We start from the raw sequence: 20369 nt of genomic DNA on the forward strand, positions 1-20369 counted from the left end.
CTCCGTTTTAACAAGTATATAAAACCGTTTTAGAAATATATAAAATCGCTTTTTATCAAGCCATTATCGCACAAAAAATAAAAAAAATCATCTACAATCGAATGCCATTCACCACCAAAAAACAAATTACAAACATACTCTAGCAAACATCAGCAGGCTAATATAAACAAAACCAATTTTTGCATAAGCATTATTTTCAATTTCTCTTGGGACGATTGTACGTCATTGTAAATCCCAAGAGAAATTGAAAACAATGCTTATGCAAAAAATTTGGGGGGTAAGCAAGATGTATTATGAGAACGGTGAAAACAGCCAATTCAAAAAGTCATTACTGATAAAATTAATGACACCTACAATAATATCCTTCAGAGATAAAGTAAAGTATTAAAATACCAATACTAAAATTATTCCAAAAGGTTTTCGAGAAAGAACAATTAAATAGCAGATGTTCTATCCCCTCTCTACTAATCCACAGAAAGAGCAAATCATGTCCGAGTCTACAACTCCTATTTTTTTTCAAAAGAATATTTGTGCAAGTTATGTAGTAAAGAACTTTAAACTGGAAGTCTCTTAAATAGGTTTCTATGCAAATAGTAATTGGTAGAAGGTATATCTCAGATAAATCCCCTTGGTCTCATCAGAGAAGGCATTCCTGAACTCAGCCCAGAACTAAATCAACTCGGCATAGAATTGGTGTGATATATTATAATCCTTATAGCTTAGGATCATAATCACAGAGAAAGAAAAAAAGACCCTTAAAAGGTTTCAGCAGATAAGAGAGGTAGCACTTCCAGTCAGCGTTTTCACTAGCGTACAACTTTTTTGAGCCATGACAACCTAAGAGATTTTGCTAGAGTCTCAAAGTCTAACACCTTTAAGGTGATTCCCTAGAAATAGAACTGCTCATAGATTTCAAACCAAACTTTGCCGGTTGGTTGTTTACCTTAAGGGAAGTTAAATTTTGAAATAAAAAAGAGGGGTCACTGTAGTGGATGTGCGGATTTAACCGTGGATGATCCGGATTTAACCAACAGTAAAAGAGAACGACGCCATTACACTCGTGTACATTTAATCATCACATCTCCAGTGTCATGCTGGGTAATATATACATGGGGGGTGGGGAGGGTAAGGCTTAAGTAACAAACACTACATTCCTCCCTTCTTCGAATAACTCGTTGTGTTGGAAGGCAACAAAAACAGAATAAAACCTAACCAACTTTATAGGCATGCAAATGTCTCTGAATGTCTTTTCCTGAACTAACAAAGGCTCAACATTTTAAAACTGGCATAAGTACAAATGTAAAACAACAACTAATAGTTCCAGTTCAGTTCAAAGTTCCAGTTCACATCTGGATCTAAAAGTTCTACCCTGGGACCAACTGAACGCAGCCTAGAACATAATCTTGAAATTTAGAGGGTACTCTCTTGACTCTTGACGGGCGTAGGGTAGTAGCATCACTTTGTTCCATGACATGTTTGTATCCACTGGTTTTTCTTCGCTTGTTGTTCCAGAAGGAACAGGTTCACTAAACTCTCGGCTTGGTGAAGTTTGTGTGCTCTCTGAGCCTCCGAAACATCTGATGACTTACTGGTGGCTGGTAATACATCATTATCACGCTCGAGATACTTTTTCACATGGGTCACATTCCGACGGTACTGTACACCATCAGCCTCGACAAGAACACTATTGCCATTCTTCTGAACAACTGTAAAGGGAGACTGTCTGAATGGTGTTGACAGTTTATTTTCTTTCTCCTGTCTCAGTAACACCTTATCACCTTCTTGAATCTCGCTCTCACATGCATTTCTTCTGCTGTCTGCATACACCTTCCCTTTCTCTTTCCGCTCACTGTCACGATCTCTGACTTCATCTTCAATACTGAACTCTTGGAGTTGGGGTAGTTTGGGTCTGATGCGTCTTCCAAACAACAATTCTGCTGGGCTAACCCCAGTTGTAGAATGTGGTGTACTACGATACATCACTAAGAAGTTGTCCATCTCTGATTTCCAGTTGCGACCCTCTGCTTGAGCAATACGCAGGCGCTTCAGGATACTGCGGTTTTGTCTTTCGATTTCACCGTTGGCCTGTGGCCATAAGGGCGTGGTTTTCCTGTGTTCAATTCTGTTCTCCTCCAAGTATTTCTCGAAATAGTCACTGACAAACTGCGGTCCATTGTCAGTCCTTAGGGACAAAGGAAGACCGTGAGTGACGAAAATCTTGGACAGCATTGATACAATCTTCTCAGAGGTAGTCGATTTGGTAAATTCCATTTCGAAGAATCGGCTGTAGTAGTCCACCACGACAAAGACATAATCACCGGAAGGCAGTGGACCCAACAAGTCAGCCGCTAGGTGTTGCCATGGTGCAGAAGGCAACTCTGTACGTGACATCGGCTCAGGTTTAGATGGTTGTGAAACTAACTGACAGCCATGACAGGTCTTACAAGCTTTCTCCGCTTCTTTGTCGATGCCTGGCCACCACACTTTGGTTCGCAAACGTTGCTTCATTGATACAATTCCAGGATGACCTTCATGTGCCAACTTTAGTACTTGACTACGAAGTTGCTTTGGTACCACAATTCGAGTTCCACGAAGAACTAGCTTTCCAATTGCACTTAATTCGCCTCGCACAGGTAGGTACTCTTTGAATTCTATGGCATGCCACTTTCCATTCAAGAGACATTCTCGTACACTTTTCAGCTCTGGATCATGTTCTGATGCTCTCTCAATTTCACGAGTTGTCAAGGCAACAGGCGTTGATTCTTGAGCTACCCACTTCACATACTCCTCTGTTTGGTCTTCGTCTCTTGGCGGCGTCACTGGATGTAGGAGGCGTGACAAAGAATCTGCAATATTCTGGGGACCTGGGACGTATTTCACGGTAAATCTGTAAGGTTGCATTCAGAGAAGCCATCGCTCGATCCTAGCACAGGTCTTGGATTTAGGGGAGAAAATACATTCCAGAGGTTTGTGGTCAGTCATTAGTTCAAATTCAGCACCATACAAATAGGCATGAAATCTTTCGCAGGACCACACTATTGCCAAAGCCTCTTTCTCCGTTTGAGAATACCGGCGTTCTGTATCGGACAAGCTTCGGCTTGCATAGCTAATAACTCGTTGCTCTTCCCCTTGCTGTTGGACTAGTACAGCTCCTAATCCTACAGGGCTTGCGTCAGCAATCACCTTAGTCGGGGCATTCTTATCAAAGTATCCAAGTGTCTCTGCACTGGACAGTCGCTTCTTTAACTCTTCAAATGATTTCTGTTGCTCCAGTCCCCACACGAAGGGTTCACCATTCTTTGTTAGCTGGCGGAGAGGTGCAGATACCGTTGCCAGGTCAGGAATAAAACGTGCAGTAAAATTGACCAGTCCCAGGAAGCTCCTCACTTCCGCAGCACTCGTTGGTTCCCGGGCGTCAACAACTGCCTTTACTTTAACATCTGCTGGACCAATTCCACGTGCTGACAACACATGGCCCATGAATTCCAAATGCGACATCTTAAATTGACACTTGTCACGGTTCAATGTCAACCCCTTGCTGCTCAATACTCGGACCACATTCTCAAATCTTCTGTCATGCTCCTCCTCAGTGGCTGCATGCACTATCACATCATCAAGGATGTTATGGGCGCCATCACAATCTTGCAGAACTTGCTGGAGAACCTTCTGGTACATCTCAGGCGCACAACTTATACCGAACATGAGACGCTTGTATCGGTACAGTCCCTTATGTGTGCAAAATGTAGTGATATCTCTTGATTCAGGTGACAGCTCTATCTGATGGTAGGCAGAGTTGAGATCCAATTTGCTGAAAAACTTGCTCTGATTCAAATCTTGTAAAACTTCATCGATGGTGGGTACTGGGTAACGTTCCCGCTTTACTGCCATGTTGGCTTGACGCATATCGACACACAAACGGATGTCACCTGAGGGCTTGGGTACGACTACCACTGGTGATACCCACGAACTTGGACCACTCACTTTCTCAATTATGTCTAGCTTAACAAGTTCATCCAGTTTGTCACTCAGCTTATCACGAAGGTGGTATGGAACTCGTCTAATTGGTTGTGCAATGGGTTGTACCTCTGAATCAATTGGGACTTTTAGCTGAAAATCCTTCAATGTGCCAATACCTTCACAACATCCGGGAAATTTTTCAAAAATGCTTGGTACCCCTTCTGCTCCATCTGTAGATACCTTTAGTGAGTTAACTTGAGGACCCAGCTTCAAAACTTCTAAGGCAATGGCAGTTTCTCGCCCAAGGAGGGCGTGTCCCTCATTTTCAATAACAACAAATTCAACCCCACTCAACACTCTCCCTCCAACAGACACTTCTGCAGTAAATGTGCCTGCAACTTGTAATGGCTGATTACTGCCATATGCAAATAACTTCTTGGACACCTTGCTCGACACACATTCAACCTTATTTGCTTTCAGATACTCCCACACATTACGACCTATGACATTGCAACTAGCACCCGAATCAATAATCATTGTTACTGTCAAACCTCCTATTTTCACAGAAATTTTGCCATCACTTGAAACATTACAATCGTCTGAAATGCCAAAGGCATATTCACAGTCATCACTCTGCTTATCTTCAGCTTCTACTTGCCTTGCATGGTGAGGCGGACCATCCTTTCTTCTGGCATCTGGTCTTCGTGGTCCTCTAGCTCCTCCATTTTCACGACCAGTGTTTTGTTTCTTCTTAGTTTTACACACAGCCTCAAAATGTCCAGTTCCTTTACACCATCTGCACTGTTTCCCTCTCGCTGGGCATCGGTGATCATCAGCTTTATGTCCCACATTTCCACAACAAAAACATTTCACATTCCTTGTGCTCGCATCTCCTTTGTAATCAGACCTTCCACTCACACTATTCACCTCACTACTGACCTCGCCACTTGCTCCTTCGATTGAACGTGCCTGTTTCTCAGATTCTTCCATAGACCGGGCAATTTCTCTTAATTGTGGCAGTGTCAAGGCTCGACCTTTCTGAAGTAATTTTCGACGGAGTTCGTGTGACAAACACTTGCTAATCACTTGATCACGAATTTGTTCATCCACAGCAGCGCCGTCTCCAAATTCACAGGTAAGGGCTTTCTGTCTCAATCTGGTCACAAACTGTTCGATGGTTTCGTTGGCCAGTTGACTCGTCTCACGAAAACAAAGCCTTTCATACGGAACATTCGCTTGCGGTTTGAAATATTTATTCAAGGTCGCCTTTACTTTCTGATAACTATCTGTTCCTCCTTCTTCGTTCAACGTGAAATAAATATCTTGAACACTTAAACCAGCAGTATGCAGCAATAAAGCCTTCTTCTGATCGACATTCTTGACTCCTTTTCCCGCAGCATACAATTCAAAAGCTCGCAGCCATCTTTCCCAGCGTGCAGATATACCAGCAGTTTCGGTACAGTCAAATGGCTTTAAACCTTGTGTATCGCTCAAATATACACTTGCCATCGCAGAGGAACTTTACCAACGACCGTCCTCGTCGCCAAAATGTAGTGGATGTGCGGATTTAACCGTGGATGATCCGGATTTAACCAACAGTAAAAGAGAACGACGCCATTACACTCGTGTACATTTAATCATCACATCTCCAGTGTCATGCTGGGTAATATATACATGGGGGGTGGGGAGGGTAAGGCTTAAGAGGCTGTATCTGTAATAGTGGTCTGCCCGATCTGGCTTGTTAAATAGATTTCGCTCTTTTCTAGTGTGTTGCAAGACTTTCATGTACTTATACTAAAAACACAATTCACCTGACCGGATCATTAATTTTTTTCGAGTTTTTAAGGATTTTCGGTTCACCCGAACGAGCACTTGTAACGACCACTGTCAAGGCTTAAATTTACCACAACTTTGAAAATTAATTAAAAAAGAACTAACAACTTCTGTACCAAACAAACACTACAGCCTGTTAAATTATGTCTTTTTAATTTATCACACCAACTTTCACGAACATTGAGCTCGAATCAAGCTAGCAGCAAAACATTAATGACACCCCTATCACACACCTTGATGAAACACTTGAAAACGGCTCAGATTCAAACTTTATTTTTGAAAAAGTGAGGCGGTCTACTTCAATCAAACCAACGCAGCCGAAAAGTAGATGTAATAGAAAATGTTCCTATCGAAAAAAAACTTTTGGTATCGTCTTAATGAAATATTTACAGCTGTGTAAACTTGCCCAATTTCGAAGATCTTCATGTTTGCAGCCATTTTGAGGGACTCGTCAGGACGAGGAGTTTCATCAACTGGCCTCGCAGACCTACCTAACACCATCAGAAATAAACAAAGATTAGATATAAATGCATTGCAGTTCAACTGAAAGAGAATAAATCGTGTTTAAAAATGGAAGCTCGACTTACATTTAAACGATTTCTACGGGCGTAAGGTCATTCTTGTTCGAATTTCGCTTGATGATTCCACAACAAATAACAATATTTGACACGCAGACTTTGACTGAATGTAGCGTTTGAATCAGTTAAAGGTAGTAACCTCGTGCTTTCCCTTCTTTACCGGCGTACAGCGAAGTCGTTTTCACGACAAAACAGCAAGCATCAGGTAAAGAAGACCAAACTGACATGTTTATCGATTGGTCGGTTATATACTTCATGTATGGAGTACCGTAGTGTACGGTATGTGTACCGTATAGTGCCTCATACATGAAGTAGTGACCGACAGGCCGTTTCTTCAGCTGTTTCTTCGACGTTCAACGTTTTGCGATGGAAAATCTTTGCTGTACGCCAGTAAGGAAGGAAAAGCAAAAAGTTACTGTCTTGAGCTGATTCATAGGCTACATTAAGTCGAAGTTTGTATGTCAAATATTGTTATTTCTAGTGGAATCATCGAGCGAAATTCCAATAGTAACAACCGTACGTCCGTAGACGTCCGTAACAGTCAAAATGTAAGTCGAGCTTCCATTTTTAAACACGATTTATTCTCTTTCAGTTGAACTGCACTGCATTTATATCTAATCTTTGTTTATTTCTGAAGGTGTGAGGTATGTCTGCGAGGCCAGTTGATGAAACTCCTCGTCCTGACGAGTCCCTCAAAATGGCTGCAAACATGAAGATCCTCGAAATTGGGCAAGTTTACACAGCTGTAAATATTTCATTAAGACAATACCAAAAGGTTTTTTTCGATAGGAACATTTTCTATTACATCTACTTTTCGGCTGCGTTGGTTTGATTGAAGTAGACCGCCTCACTTTTTCAAAAATAAAGTTTGAATCTGAGCCGTTTTCAAGTGTTTCATCAAGGTGTGTGATAGAGGTGTCATTAATGTTTTGCTGCTAGCTTGATTCGAGCTCAATGTTCGTGAAAGTTGGTGTGATAAATTAAAAAGACATAATTTAACAGGCTGTAGTGTTTGTTTGGTACAGAAGTTGTTAGTTCTTTTTTAATTAATTTTCAAAGTTGTGGTAAATTTAAGCCTTGACAGTGGTCGTTACAAGTGCTCGTTCGGGTGAACCGAAAATCCTTAAAAACTCGAAAAAAATTAATGATCCGGTCAAGTGAATTGTGTTTTTAGTATAAGTACATGAAAGTCTTGCAACACACTAGAAAAGAGCGAAATCTATTTAACAAGCCAGATCGGGCAGACCACTATTATAGATACAGCCTCTTAAGTAACAAACACTACAGTCACCGTATTCGTTTAGGAGCAGGAAGACCTTGTATTTTCCATATAATTCTTTATATTTCCTTTGCGAGTAATGCTGAAAGTGCACGTTTTCGGTGATTATGTATTATTCTGCCATAGAAATTGATCTGTATTCATTTTATAGAAAGAATTTGATCGCTACTTTCGAACTAAGAGGAAAAAATACTAGGTCACCGAGCTCGTTTACGAGAAAACGACGATTTCTTTCTCTCGCGAGCCAAGCCGCATAGAAAAAAGCCGCCATTTTGTTTATGTGCGCGCGCTAATTAGTATACGTAATTGGACTACATGCTGTCCAATTTGGAAATAATTTGATGAAAAAAATTCCGAGGGCAGCCAAAATTGGACGAGGCCGTAGGCCGAGTCCAATTTGGCTGTCAGAGGAACTTTTTGAATACATATTAATTATATAGCTTGTAGTCAGTGAATCCAGCATAAACAACAAAACTTATGTCCAGAACGGGAAAAGCATTCAACAATAGTAGGCATAACACAGCACATGCAACTCACTCAGAGCATTGTCTTCACAAATAAAACTTAAACAAAACAGTGCAATTTTATTCACCTGAGTTTGCGAAGCTTGCTACAAAGTGAGTGAAAACACTGCATCAATCAATGAAAGTCGTAAACAAAGTGTCCGAAGAGCTTAACAACTTCTTGAATGTATCATACTCCTTTCCACTATATCGTTCGTACTTCATCGCCGTCTTTTCTTTTCGAATTTCAGCAAAAAACGACAAAGAATTGCATCTAGCTCATGCCTCATGGCGATAAATATCTGACAGATTTCTTGCTTCGCTTCGCTGCACTTACGTTTACCCAAGTTTTGTACTATTGGAGGTGTTTTGCTCTTGGTTTTTGCTTCTTAGTGTAGCTAGCTCCTCTTCTGACAACGTAGAAAATTTCTCTTTGTTGTTTCTATTGCTGAAAAGCTCAAAAGGAATAGAAAAACGTAGCAAACTTGCTCCATAAAATTCCGCCATTGTCGACTCACAATGCGACCAGTTTACAGCGCTGACGCTATGCTTTGTGCTAATTGGCTAATATCCATCACATGTTGTGTTTTCTTCGATTTGATTGGCCGAGACGAAACTGTCCAATTTATTTTAAATTGGACAGATTGTGAATTTTACCAAAAATTTCTAATTGAAACTATCCAAATTTAATCCCAAATTGGACAGTTCCCAGAAATTAAGGAAAAATAGCTGTGCTGACAATATAGGATTTACTGACGGCTATATAATTACGCGTAAAATTCTGCGCAGTAAGGATGCGCAATGCAATACTAGGGAATCACCTTAAAATTCGCGAGGCCCTGCGAGTCACGTATTACTAGTTAATCTATTAACTTATTTATAAATTCCATTCACGTTTATTTCACAGACAAAAACAGTTGCTACTTTGTGGGACGACAAAAGTGCCCTTCTGACTCGAAGTCTTCGTGTAAGGACCTACCGGATGGAAATACCATGTGCGTTTGTTGGGATGGATACGAGAAACAGAATGGCACGTGTCAAGGTAAACATCCAGCGTTTCTGTGATCAATATTTCATTTCTCCTTACCATATCATACCTTGTCAAGCAGATAGGTAATGAGAGTAAAGAAAATCATCAGCTGGAGGTTGCTAAACACGGGCTTTCATTTCACTCCAAACTTTTTGTAACAAAACGAACAAACTTCCCCGAACTCATTGGTAATCTGATGTTTGTCGTTAGTATGAATACAGGCACATAGATTTCCCTCAACTCTTACAGCGTATTTAGCGTTGTCAATTTTCGATAAAAAGAAAAACAAAATGCAAGGGAAAATCGCTTAATCGCCAAGATCATTGAATTTAACAACAAAATGACGCCTGTTCTTGTCTTGCAATGAATTGCATCATAGCATTGTCAAATAAAGCGAATCAAAAGGATTGTTTCCTGTCTATACCAAATTCTCAGAACTAAAATGAATAGAGATATTTTACTGTGGGTAAGGATATATCAAATTTTGAGCGCAATTTGATCAAATAGTGCGTTTATTTCAAGTCATTGTTTGATAAAGAGACTCGTGTAATTAGCTACATAAATATAATCGTGCATGGTATAATCAATTTTTTTTCCATTCCCATTTGTTTTAATTAACTTTACCTTAAACATCTGATGGGGAACTAAATTTAATAGCGTGATTGTTTTTTCCTCAAGACGTTGACGAGTGCAAAGAAATTCCTGACAGATGTGGTGTGGGGTTAATTTGTCACAATCAGCCTGGTTATTTCTACTGCTCCTGTCCAAAGGGTTATTTTAAGTACGCTGGGAACTCTGACACCGTAACTTGCGAAGGTAAGGAGAGTGAGCCAACTGCAAAACTTTACACCGATTGCTGTTTCTCTAGAAAAACCCGAGAACGCTATACTACTTGTAGTCGGTTTTTTTGTCTCAGGGTCCGGCCAGCGATTTTACATCGTAAACTCGAATGCAAAAAAGGCGGCATGGACGAGAATGGGCTTGGGGTGAGACGTTTTTCCTCGCGCACTCTTGTCTCGCCCCAATCCCTCATCGCACCGCATCCTCTTTTGTTTTCGAAAGAAAAACAGTCCAGTCCACCACGGTCAAACAAACTGCGCGTGCGCAGTTGCCGTCAAAACTGCCGCTTGTAAACGTCTCAATTCTCTAGTTTCGAGCCAATCGTTAAAATATTTACTGCATAGAGAATCTAGCAATATTGGTATTCTCCACACAGCGGTAAAACGCCGCGCGCGTGCGCAGTTCCTGTGCAATTCCCGCCAAAATTCTCCATACGGTAACTTAACCCTCGGACGTACAAGGGGGGGGGGGGGTGGATGCCACCCCCCCCCCATAAGGTTTCTTCCAAATTTTGAAAAGAGGATTTAATTTACAATGCTGAAACTTTCAGTAGCTGTTCATTCATCCTTTACGGAAATTTTGATAGGTCAACCATGTGTCCATGATATTTGACGTTGCCATGGCAACGTCATAAATACAGGCAGGTCTTGCCAAAAATCGTCATTTTTAACATTTTTCTTTATTTTTTCCAGTTTTTTGAAACAGAAGTTCAAGATTTGTTTATTTTTACATTCCATAAGCATTCTGGCTTGATTTTGCATCAATTTTCTTTATTTTGTGACTTTCTAAGAAAATGTTGAAATCCAAGATGGCGGATCCAAGATGGCGGCTCAAATGACGTCACGTGACGTAATATGACGTCACAGCCAATTAAAATTATGTCATCTTGTAGAGTAAGCTAAGGGCTTTCTTATCAGTGTAAAATAATCTCGCTACGCCTTAATATAACGAAAACTCCGGGGAGGGGTTCCATCCACCCCCCCCCCCCCTTGTACGATGGTGGGGGTGTGAGTTTGCTTGTACGTCCGAGGGTTAATTTTCACTTTAAAGCCAAAAGTTAACGCTGTACCTGGAAAGTTAAGGTTTATACGCCGCTTACCGATTGGAAATTTGATAATTGATCTCCACTGAGTTTCCCAGCTTGAAATTTTCTTTCACCGTTCTATTTCTATAACAATTTCTTACAAAAGTGTACTCACTTTCGAGTCAAATTCTCAGAAAATTTCGGGGCGCCGAAAACCGGAGGGGACGTCGTTGTTGCTTTTGACCGCCGTGAAGGTATTCACCTAGTTTATCGGCTCGTTATTTGGTTTGCCGCTGCCCTTGTTGCAACGTTTTCTTTGTTTTGCACATTTTCCCTCTTACTCTGACAGAGAAATTGTAAAAATTATGCAGTGAAAAATTATAAACCAAATAGAGGATGACAATCATTAAAATGGTGTATTTAAACCTAAAGCAAGTTGTCAGTAAATGTCACTATTCTTCACTCAGTTTTGCTAAGTGTCGCTTTGCGCATTTCCTGCATTCGTATGCCTGCAGTCAGTTGAAAGATACGCGCAACTTGCTTCGGTCATTTTATTATGCTCACGATCAGTTCGTAGCTTAACTATCCTTGTTCCGTGTTGGTTTCCTGTAAGTTCTGTGGTGTTTTCAACCTTACTTTAACAATTATTTCGAAATTTTCTTTAATTTTAAAGTAATTTTGTTTAAAACAATGATGATAAGCGCGAGTCGGGAATGGGGAGATTTGGAGCGAGTGCGAAGCACGAGCGGTGGGTGATGGGAAGGGGAAAAAGAGAAACGTTCACCCGTGTTCTCCCTTTGTCCCCGCTTACCTTAATAATTAACTAGCATTTCCCCAACGATCGGAGAGAGAGACTGGGGACGAGGCAGAAAACTTGGTATTTATCGACTCAGTGTGCAATAAATCTCTTATTTTCTACAGATATAGACGAGTGTGCTTGGGGCAGTAGTGGATGTGATCACGTGTGTTCAAACACAATCGGTTCCTTCCGCTGTAGCTGTCATCCGGGGTATTTTCTGGACACCGATGGTAAAACGTGCCGAGGTAGGCTTGATAGACCTGACTCATTTATATGACAAACTGTTTTAGTTTTGGAAATGTTGCGTTGTGCTTAATAGCCTTCTCAAAGTCTCTCTGTCTCGCTAAAATGGCCAGCCGACTGTGCAATATTTGAGACTCTCCCGGGATGTTTAGAAGATGCTTCCAATTGTTGAGTCTGAAAACTGATTTCCAGTCCGTACTGCACGGCCACAGACTCGGAGTTTGTTTTCGTTTTTGTTTTGAATTCGTTGAAACGTTACACTTCGGTGACAGCATACATAAAGTTTTTTAGTCCGCCATTACAGTTCGTTTCGTTCAAGAATTTCCGATGAGCTGAAAAGTCGGTTTGAAATAGCGTCAAGGTTCTTCTACTCGTTATTGTTTGTTCTGCAAGGATATCTGGCGTTAATAATGAGGAAAAAAGGTAAGTTTGTTGCGGAATTTTTAGTTTTGCTTGTAAACATTCCTTCGTGTGAGGCTCACATAAACATTGCAGCCGAGATTGCGCAGTAAATGTAAATGTTGTTTATAGTGGTCATGCACTTAGCTTTATATCTCAACGAGATAGCTAGTTTACAGGCATGCCACTGAAATAGAGGAAACAAATATTACGCAGTACGGACTGGAATTCATCTTACAGGGTTACAAAAATTCCCCCCTTTGCAGCTAACGGTCACGTAGTACAAAAAAACGCCTTGCTGGAGGGCAAGAAAAGTTCTGTGTCATCCAAAACAAAGCGACTTCAACCAATAATGCTTGACGTTTGTTTTGAATGTTCCAGAGCCTGCTCTTCAGCATGGCGGATTTTGTACCACGTGACCGTAAGATGCAAAGGGTCGATTTGCTTTGGCGGGTTGCAATATTCTCCAGTATGTCTTAGCACATATATAATAATTTGTTTTGGTTCTTTAAATGAATATCCCCTTAAAACTCCGAGTATATTCTATTAATATTTTTTAATAAACTTTCATTTCTTTTTTATGCAGCGCCATAGCCGTCAATTCAACTTCTTCAGGTAAAGTCATTTCTTTTGATATAACTGAACTACATTGAAAGTGATTAATTTTGAAACATAGATATCCGGATATAAGTAGCAAACGCCACAATTCGTAAGTTCGAAAGCGCGAAGGGTACCGGAGTTTCATTTAAATTTAATGTTTTTACCCAAAATGTGTTAAGTGTCCCAAGCTAACATTTGAAAAGTGTTCCTGGCTCAATGGTTAGTGCGCTGGACTCCAGATCGAACGGTCCGGGTTCGAGCCCTGGCGGGGGTCATTCATGTTGTGTTGTGTTCTTTGGCAAAACACTTTACTCTTACAGTGCATCTCTCCACCCATGTGTATAAATGGGAACGGGCGAATTTAATGCTGAGGGGGTAACCCTGCGATGTACCAGCATCACATCCATGGGGAGTAGAATTACTCCTAGTCGCTTCGTTGCTACTGAAACTGGGATAAGCTCCGGTCTGATGGACTACTAGGATCGAACCCAGTCTTGACCTTTCACCTTTCATGAGTACCGAAATTCGAAAGTGAAATCTTCTTTTCTTTTTGCAGGTGCCGCAGAAGTGTCAGAAAGACAAGTTTAAAAATCCAGCTATTATCAGCGGCCTTGTTTTGCTAACTTGAGAAATAAAAATAGTTACTGAACAATGTGAACTGTGCGAACAACCTCATTCCTAGAGCTTTTCCCTTAGAAAAAGCCCTGGGAACGAGGTTGCCGTGCGAACTAACGTAACAAGCAGTATATCATATAGTTGTAGGATCATGTTTATAAATAACAGACTTCCGTTGCTATAAATCTGCAGTTTTAAATGTTGATGTGTACAAGATAAAAAATTGCAATAAAGCAAGTCTGTCTATCCCAGGCAACATATATGTCCTTGTGTGTTAAAAGATAGCTGTCCTATAATATTTTAGACCAGTCGTCGCAGTCTGCTTAAAACAGTCAGTTTATACACGAAAAACAAAAACTTATCAAACTTAATTAACTTGAGCTTGGGTGAAGCCGTCTCCTTTCCTTCCCATGGAAAAGAGGTGGAAAACAGGATAAGGCAGCACGCAGGCTAAACTCAAACGTAATTTGACAATTTGACAACGAGCAAACTGTCAATCAATATTAGAACATTGTACCGAAACATGGCAAAGTTGAGCGGAATAGAACATTACTGTTTAGTAATTAACCCAGACATTACCATCGAATTCTTCAGTGTCTTCCTCGGCGATTTGTTCCACCGTACTTGTTTGCCCCGAAATAATCCCATAAGCGCTCGCGCCGACCCAGGCCGCCACTCTCCGCAAAGCTAGTGTCAACTTTTCAGACGGGGATAGCTTGCCAGTAGCCAGGAGTTGTTGTTGGAGCCCACCTGGTAATTTACATCCCTAAGCGAGACCGACAACGAGAATCCGCCCCTTTCATATGGGAGTCCCTCCCTCCTTGACCCAACACCAAGCAAAATTTGCCCAAGCCAGTGTATTCACATACACAACATTTATAACATATCCTGCAAGTTAAATTAGTCGGGTGATTTATATGTTTTCCACTCCCGGCTCGGAATAAACTTCCTTACAAAGTCTGCAGTTATCAGACGAAAAAATTGAAAAAGATGTCAATTCTTCATGTAACACGAGTTACGCAGATAAAAAGATTAAAATATAACCGACTTTCCATTGTTGAGTATTGTTTAATGTAAATTAACAATGTTCACGGCAACACTGATTTTATTACAACTTTAAATTACTCTTCGTAGTCACTGCATTACACAAATGTACACATTATCGAAATAACAAACAGGAACAGACCATTAAATCATATCCAGTACGTGGCACTGACGCGGCGTGACCAACTTATGCTCACCTTCACGTACGCAAACGAGAGTCAATCCGAGCCGGAGTCGTTGCTAATTGGCCAGCGGTAAGTCCCAACTCCCTGTGATCTCGAACATACTACGGCGCGGAAATATATTTCATCTAAGCTAGTAAATAGCACTCCGGTAAGCCTAAATGTTACACCAATAAGCATACAATGACACTCTAGGGAAACACAATACTGTTTTATATAAGGCGACTGGGAATTTGACATCGGGCTCGGACTTGATCATGACTCGGGCCTCCCCGGGTGGGGGGAGCCTTAACCCGACAAACTGGCGTAGGCGAGAATTTCGTGTGTTTGGTTAAAGCGGAAACCATTTAGATACATATTATGTTTCACTAGTTTAACGAGCAAAGAGACAGATTAATCTACATTCTAGTATGAACGTTTCCTGTGGTATCGTCAGAAGAGTAGGAAATCCGGAGGACTTGAACGAAGATTATTTTGCCTAAAAGGGTGCTAATGTGGACTCTTCTATTGACTCTCCTATTGAGGAGTAATATGCGACAATGACAGGGGAGGAGACGCGTCCCATACGAAAATCATTTCTTGTCCGAATTATTTCCTTTTTATTTGAAGTTTATTTTGAAGATGTACTCTTAGATGTACAGTGGGGCCCAGAAAAAAAAGAGCCCCCTTTCGACTGAAATCTGATCTGATCTGAAGCCTGTCTGCTCCATGTTGGAGCACAGCCCACCGACAAAGCTCCTCCAAAAGTCCCTGGCCATGCAAGCGTTCCATCTGTTTCCAGGAGTATCCTCTCGACTGGATCCCACCATGTCCTTCATAACGAATGATATTCTTTTTCCAGGCCATTTTCCAAACAGAACCCTGGTATAACTAACCCGAGTATCCTTGAATTGACAGCAATGTATAACAGCTAAAATAATGTTTTGTTATTCTTTTATCTCACGCACTGATGTCAGTTCTGAAACGGTGCCAACGATATGAGCAGAAGTTCTTGTCTGGTGTGGGTGGATATAACATGATCGCATTTCAGATTATTTAACCTGAGTGAGTGAACTTGAGCTCAGTAGCACTCTTCTCAACACGTTAGTACGTGCAACCGAACTGAAGGAAAAGTACCAAGCCATGGCGGTTCTAATGACCTTCTTTGTTTTGCTGTGTTTGTTTGAGTCATCTTTATCCGCCCCTGGTAAGTGTGGCCATGAATATTAACATCTCTTCGTTTCGTTGCACTTGGTGGGTCGCAATGGCTGTCCTTATGCACCTATCGATGTTAAGCCGCTGGGAGGGAGAAGGTCGGGCATAGACAGGGGATTTGACAGCAATTGTCTGCCCTTGGTGGGGACTTTTGATTGTTTTAATGGAATTTATAACAAAATTTATTGAAGTTTAGTGAATTTTTTGACCATCCACAAATGCCTTGCGGTGGGGCATTTGAACAGGAAATATCAGCTAAGTTCAAATGCCCCTCCTGAAACTGCCGCGTATGAAATGTTAGATGAAGTCTCTCTTACCCCGAAACTCTGTCAGTTGAGAAATGGGTTATTTTCGACGTTACCCAAAGCTGAGTTGTTATTTTAAGCTGTCCTAAACCATTCAGTGAATGGTTAATATATCTACTGCTATTGAGTCTCGGGCTCGAATGTGATAGAAAACTTTTAAAGGTAAACTTTTTTAAGAACGTTAAGCGCCCGGATTTTTTAACAAGGCTCTCGGCGTTCCGTCTCGGCAAGTCTCGGATTTTATCAATCTTCACCTTCTGGGTATATTTTTCACAGGTTATTTTTTACTGTTATTCCTAAAGAGACTGAATTTACCACAACAGGCATATACATGTAGCAGGTAAATTTTGTCCGCAAGGCAAAAGTATACTTTTGATGAAAACAACATTCCAAATTCTACTTTTTTATGAGCTAGATTTTCCAGAACATAATACGGCTTCGGCTAGAACTCTTGACTCTAGGTCACCGGTTGGATCCCTTAATACTGAGTTAATTTCTTACATAATTTAATATGCCTTATAAAAACTCAGCGACTCAAAGGGTAGTGCAGATCTAGAATGCAATATGGCCAATTAATTGACATTATAATAATAGCTTCGTTTGAGAATAAGTCAAATGAGTTCACTTTCCAGTTTGAAACGCTTTTTTTATGTTTACTTGAAAGATGTCGAAAGACCGATCGTGATACCTTTTTGGTTTTGACACGAAGCAAAAAACTAATTATAAACCAGATGTCAACCTTCATACGGTACGGTACGGGAGAAGGATTTCCCTTTATATTGAAACGTCACACACGCAGCCGATCAGTGAGATCCAGTTAGGGTAGGTATACATGTCTCCCGTCTCGAGTTGAAAGCTTGTCATGCCGCAACTAAGCATGGTCCGCATGAATTTTGTCTAAAGACGGACGAGAGTTACAGAGCAGAAGCTTCTCAGATATTTTAATATTTCAACCAATTAAAAAAGACGTCAGTAACCTAGGCACACAGAGCAGAAGTTTCTCTGGTATTTTAAAAAGGCAGTTATTGTGTTTTTAATGTCTCGACCAATTAATAACGAGCATAAGTTCCTTTCAAAAACGCTGTTTAAATTTTTCGATCAATTAAAAAAAACATAAACTCTGAACTAAATACACGGAGCAGAAGTTTCTCTGGTATTTTAAAAAGGCAGTTAATGTGTTTTTAATGTCTCGACCAATTAACAACGAGCAGAAGTTTCTTTCAAAAACGTTGTTTAAATTCTTCGACCAATTAAAAACAACATGAACTCTAAACTAAGTACACGGAGCAGAAGTTTCTCGTGCATTCTGAAAGAGCCGTCAAGGTTAATTAAGTTTCTTTGACAGATTAAAACACGACGTGTCTAACTTGAGTACACAATAGTCGTGAGTAACCTAGTTACACAGAGCAGAAGTTTCTCTGGTATTTTAACTCTCGACCAATTAAAAACGACGTGACTCTGAACTTAATGCATGGAGCAGAAGTTTCTCGTGCATTTTGAAAGAGCCGCTAAGATTAATTTTCTAAATTAAAATAAATACTTTTGTGCTCTTCAAGTGAAAAGTACAACTTTTATTATCGGCAAACTATGTTTGCTCTCTTGCTGTTAAACAGAGATTTCGAGTGAGGAGAGAGTGTTGAACTTTACCAGTTATTAGATTCAATTAAAAAAATTCGCATAGCCATAACATCCGAAAAATCTAACGATGACAGTGAGCTTATTTAAAAATCATTTAATGTGCATTTTCCGAATATAAGTGAACAGAATTTGAAATCAATGAAGCAGACAGCGCTACATTCAAAGCGTTGTAAACAAGACAACGTTTGACCTCAGAACTACTAGTTCATACCCACGCCGAGTATCGAATGTCGATTATGAAATGTGACTCTTAAATGTAACGCAAATTTTGTTAAACAGCATCAACAACAACAGGACATCTAAAAATAAATGTTAGATTCCTGGGAGATTAAATTAAAATTTCTGAGATTCTGGCGAGTAAGTCAAATGGCACGCTTCACAACTTGCCAGCTACTTTTATTTACGTTAACGTTTTTGGCAAAATATTAAAGACGCCCTTGTTAAACGTCATCGCTTCTTCATGCATTACGTGCCGTTTATTTTATAGAGCTATATATGGTTATGACAATCAAAGACCATGTTCACACTTGGTACCCCGGCCCAGTACCTTAATCTTAATCTCTTAATTTTGAATTTGAACTATTATTTTGCAGGGCCTCACTGAATAACACCTTTGGTGACGTGAGCTCCCTGGATAAAGAACATTATTATCATTATTATTATTATGTACGATTCTTGCTGGGCGTTGATAGGACAATAAAATGACTTTTTTTCGGGAATATTGTTTATTTGCGCCCGCGTAGTGTCATTTGTGGCCCGAGCGCACAAGGACCGCAAATGACACTACAAGGGAGCAAATAAACAATATTCCCCGGCCCAAAAAAGTCATTTTATTATCATTATTATCACTATACAAGGCCAAATAACATCCGGATAGCTAACACATTAAAATGAACACAAGAACAATAACACAATTACTTCGTCGCAAAGAAAATTTTACACGATACTACTGAGGCCTCTGTCTTATTGTGTAGTTGTAGTATAAAAGAGCTAGCTGCAGTGCCTCTTAAAAGAATGAGCAATGGGTTGATTCGTGAATAATAATACTTTACAAACTTAGACTTACACATTCCAATTGAGCTTCGGCGTAAAATTCTTGCAATACTGTAGGTAAATTAGCTCGACCAGAGATGCACAAATCAAGTGAACGATGTTTCGTTTCCCGCAAGAAAACAAAAAGTTGCTCTCTCTGTCTCTTCGCCTTGTGCATTTGCTTCTAAATTCGATTTTTTTGGCTGCATTTTGTCCCATTTACATCAAAAAGACTTTGAGTTTTCTTTCCGAAGACAATTCGCTCAGTGACAAACTATTTGAGGCTGCGTTAACTTTAAAGCTTGCTGTACGCGTACGCACCTAAATGGTTTTCCCGCGTCAGAGATGCTGATTGGTTAAAATTAATCGGATGATGAACCGAGAACCAATCAGCTGCAGGGCCGTTAATACAATAACGGCCCACTAGGAGTCATTTGCGGTCCGCAAAGCGCGTGTTTTCAAGAGGGCGGTTTTTAATTTGGCCGCGTGTATTGATAATAATGCAGTTTTGAACATTACTTTTTTTACATTTTCATTTTACATTTGAACGTTATGATTTTTATTCTTAGGCCATTTTAACTTCAATATGATTTTTATTCTTAGGCCATTTTAACTTCAATAAAAATAAAAAACACACTGCGGTGACAAACATGACAAGACAACGCATGTCAAAAAAACTTTGATTTAAAAACTTAACGTTTCGTATGTTACAACATACATCTTCAGAAGTGACCGTTGAAAAGATTACAACAAGATTTAAACGTGAAATAATAGACTGGTACCTAATCTACAAAAATAATGACAATGTTGTTAATTAACAACAAACAGACTTAAAAATCTGCAGAAGAAAAACAAACATTATGGCTAGTAAAGAAAAAGTTTCTCACTGCCAACATCACATCAACGGGTCACAACATCAAATGGGATCATTTTGACATTCCAGCAACAGGACGATCAGATATACATTGTAAAATAAAGGAGACATTGTTGATTCGTGATTTAAAACCAGCCTTAAATGAAAACGTTGGCAGTGAGAAACTTTTTCTTTACTAGCCATAATGTTTGTTTTTCTTCTGCAGATTTTTAAGTCTGTTTGTTGTTAATTAACAACATTGTCATTATTTTTGTAGATTAGGTACCAGTCTATTATTTCACGTTTAAATCTTGTTGTAATTTTTTCAACGGTCACTTCTGAAGATGTATGTTGTAACATACGAAACGGTAAGTTTTTAAATCAAAGTTTTTTCCGACATGCGTTGTCTTGTCATGTTTGT

General features: G+C 40.0%; 1 protein-coding gene across 6 annotated transcripts in view; it reads left to right on the plus strand.

Annotated features, from left to right (window-relative positions):
* Positions 1 to 20369, plus strand: part of LOC144646582 (uncharacterized) — a 79244-nt gene that overhangs the window by 35296 nt on the left and 23579 nt on the right. For all 6 annotated transcript variants that reach the window (XM_078506220.1, XM_078506221.1, XM_078506222.1 and 3 more), the window contains 3 exons: positions 9058 to 9192; positions 9859 to 9996; positions 11966 to 12088. In XM_078506220.1, coding sequence (XP_078362346.1) covers positions 9058 to 9192; positions 9859 to 9996; positions 11966 to 12088 — 396 coding nt within the window. The remainder of the gene's footprint in view (positions 1 to 9057; positions 9193 to 9858; positions 9997 to 11965; positions 12089 to 20369) is intronic.

The sequence above is a fragment of the Oculina patagonica genome, chromosome 3 (genome assembly GCF_052425735.1).
Source record: "Oculina patagonica isolate OP01 chromosome 3, crgOcupat, whole genome shotgun sequence".
Taxonomy (NCBI): Eukaryota; Metazoa; Cnidaria; class Anthozoa; order Scleractinia; family Oculinidae; genus Oculina; species Oculina patagonica.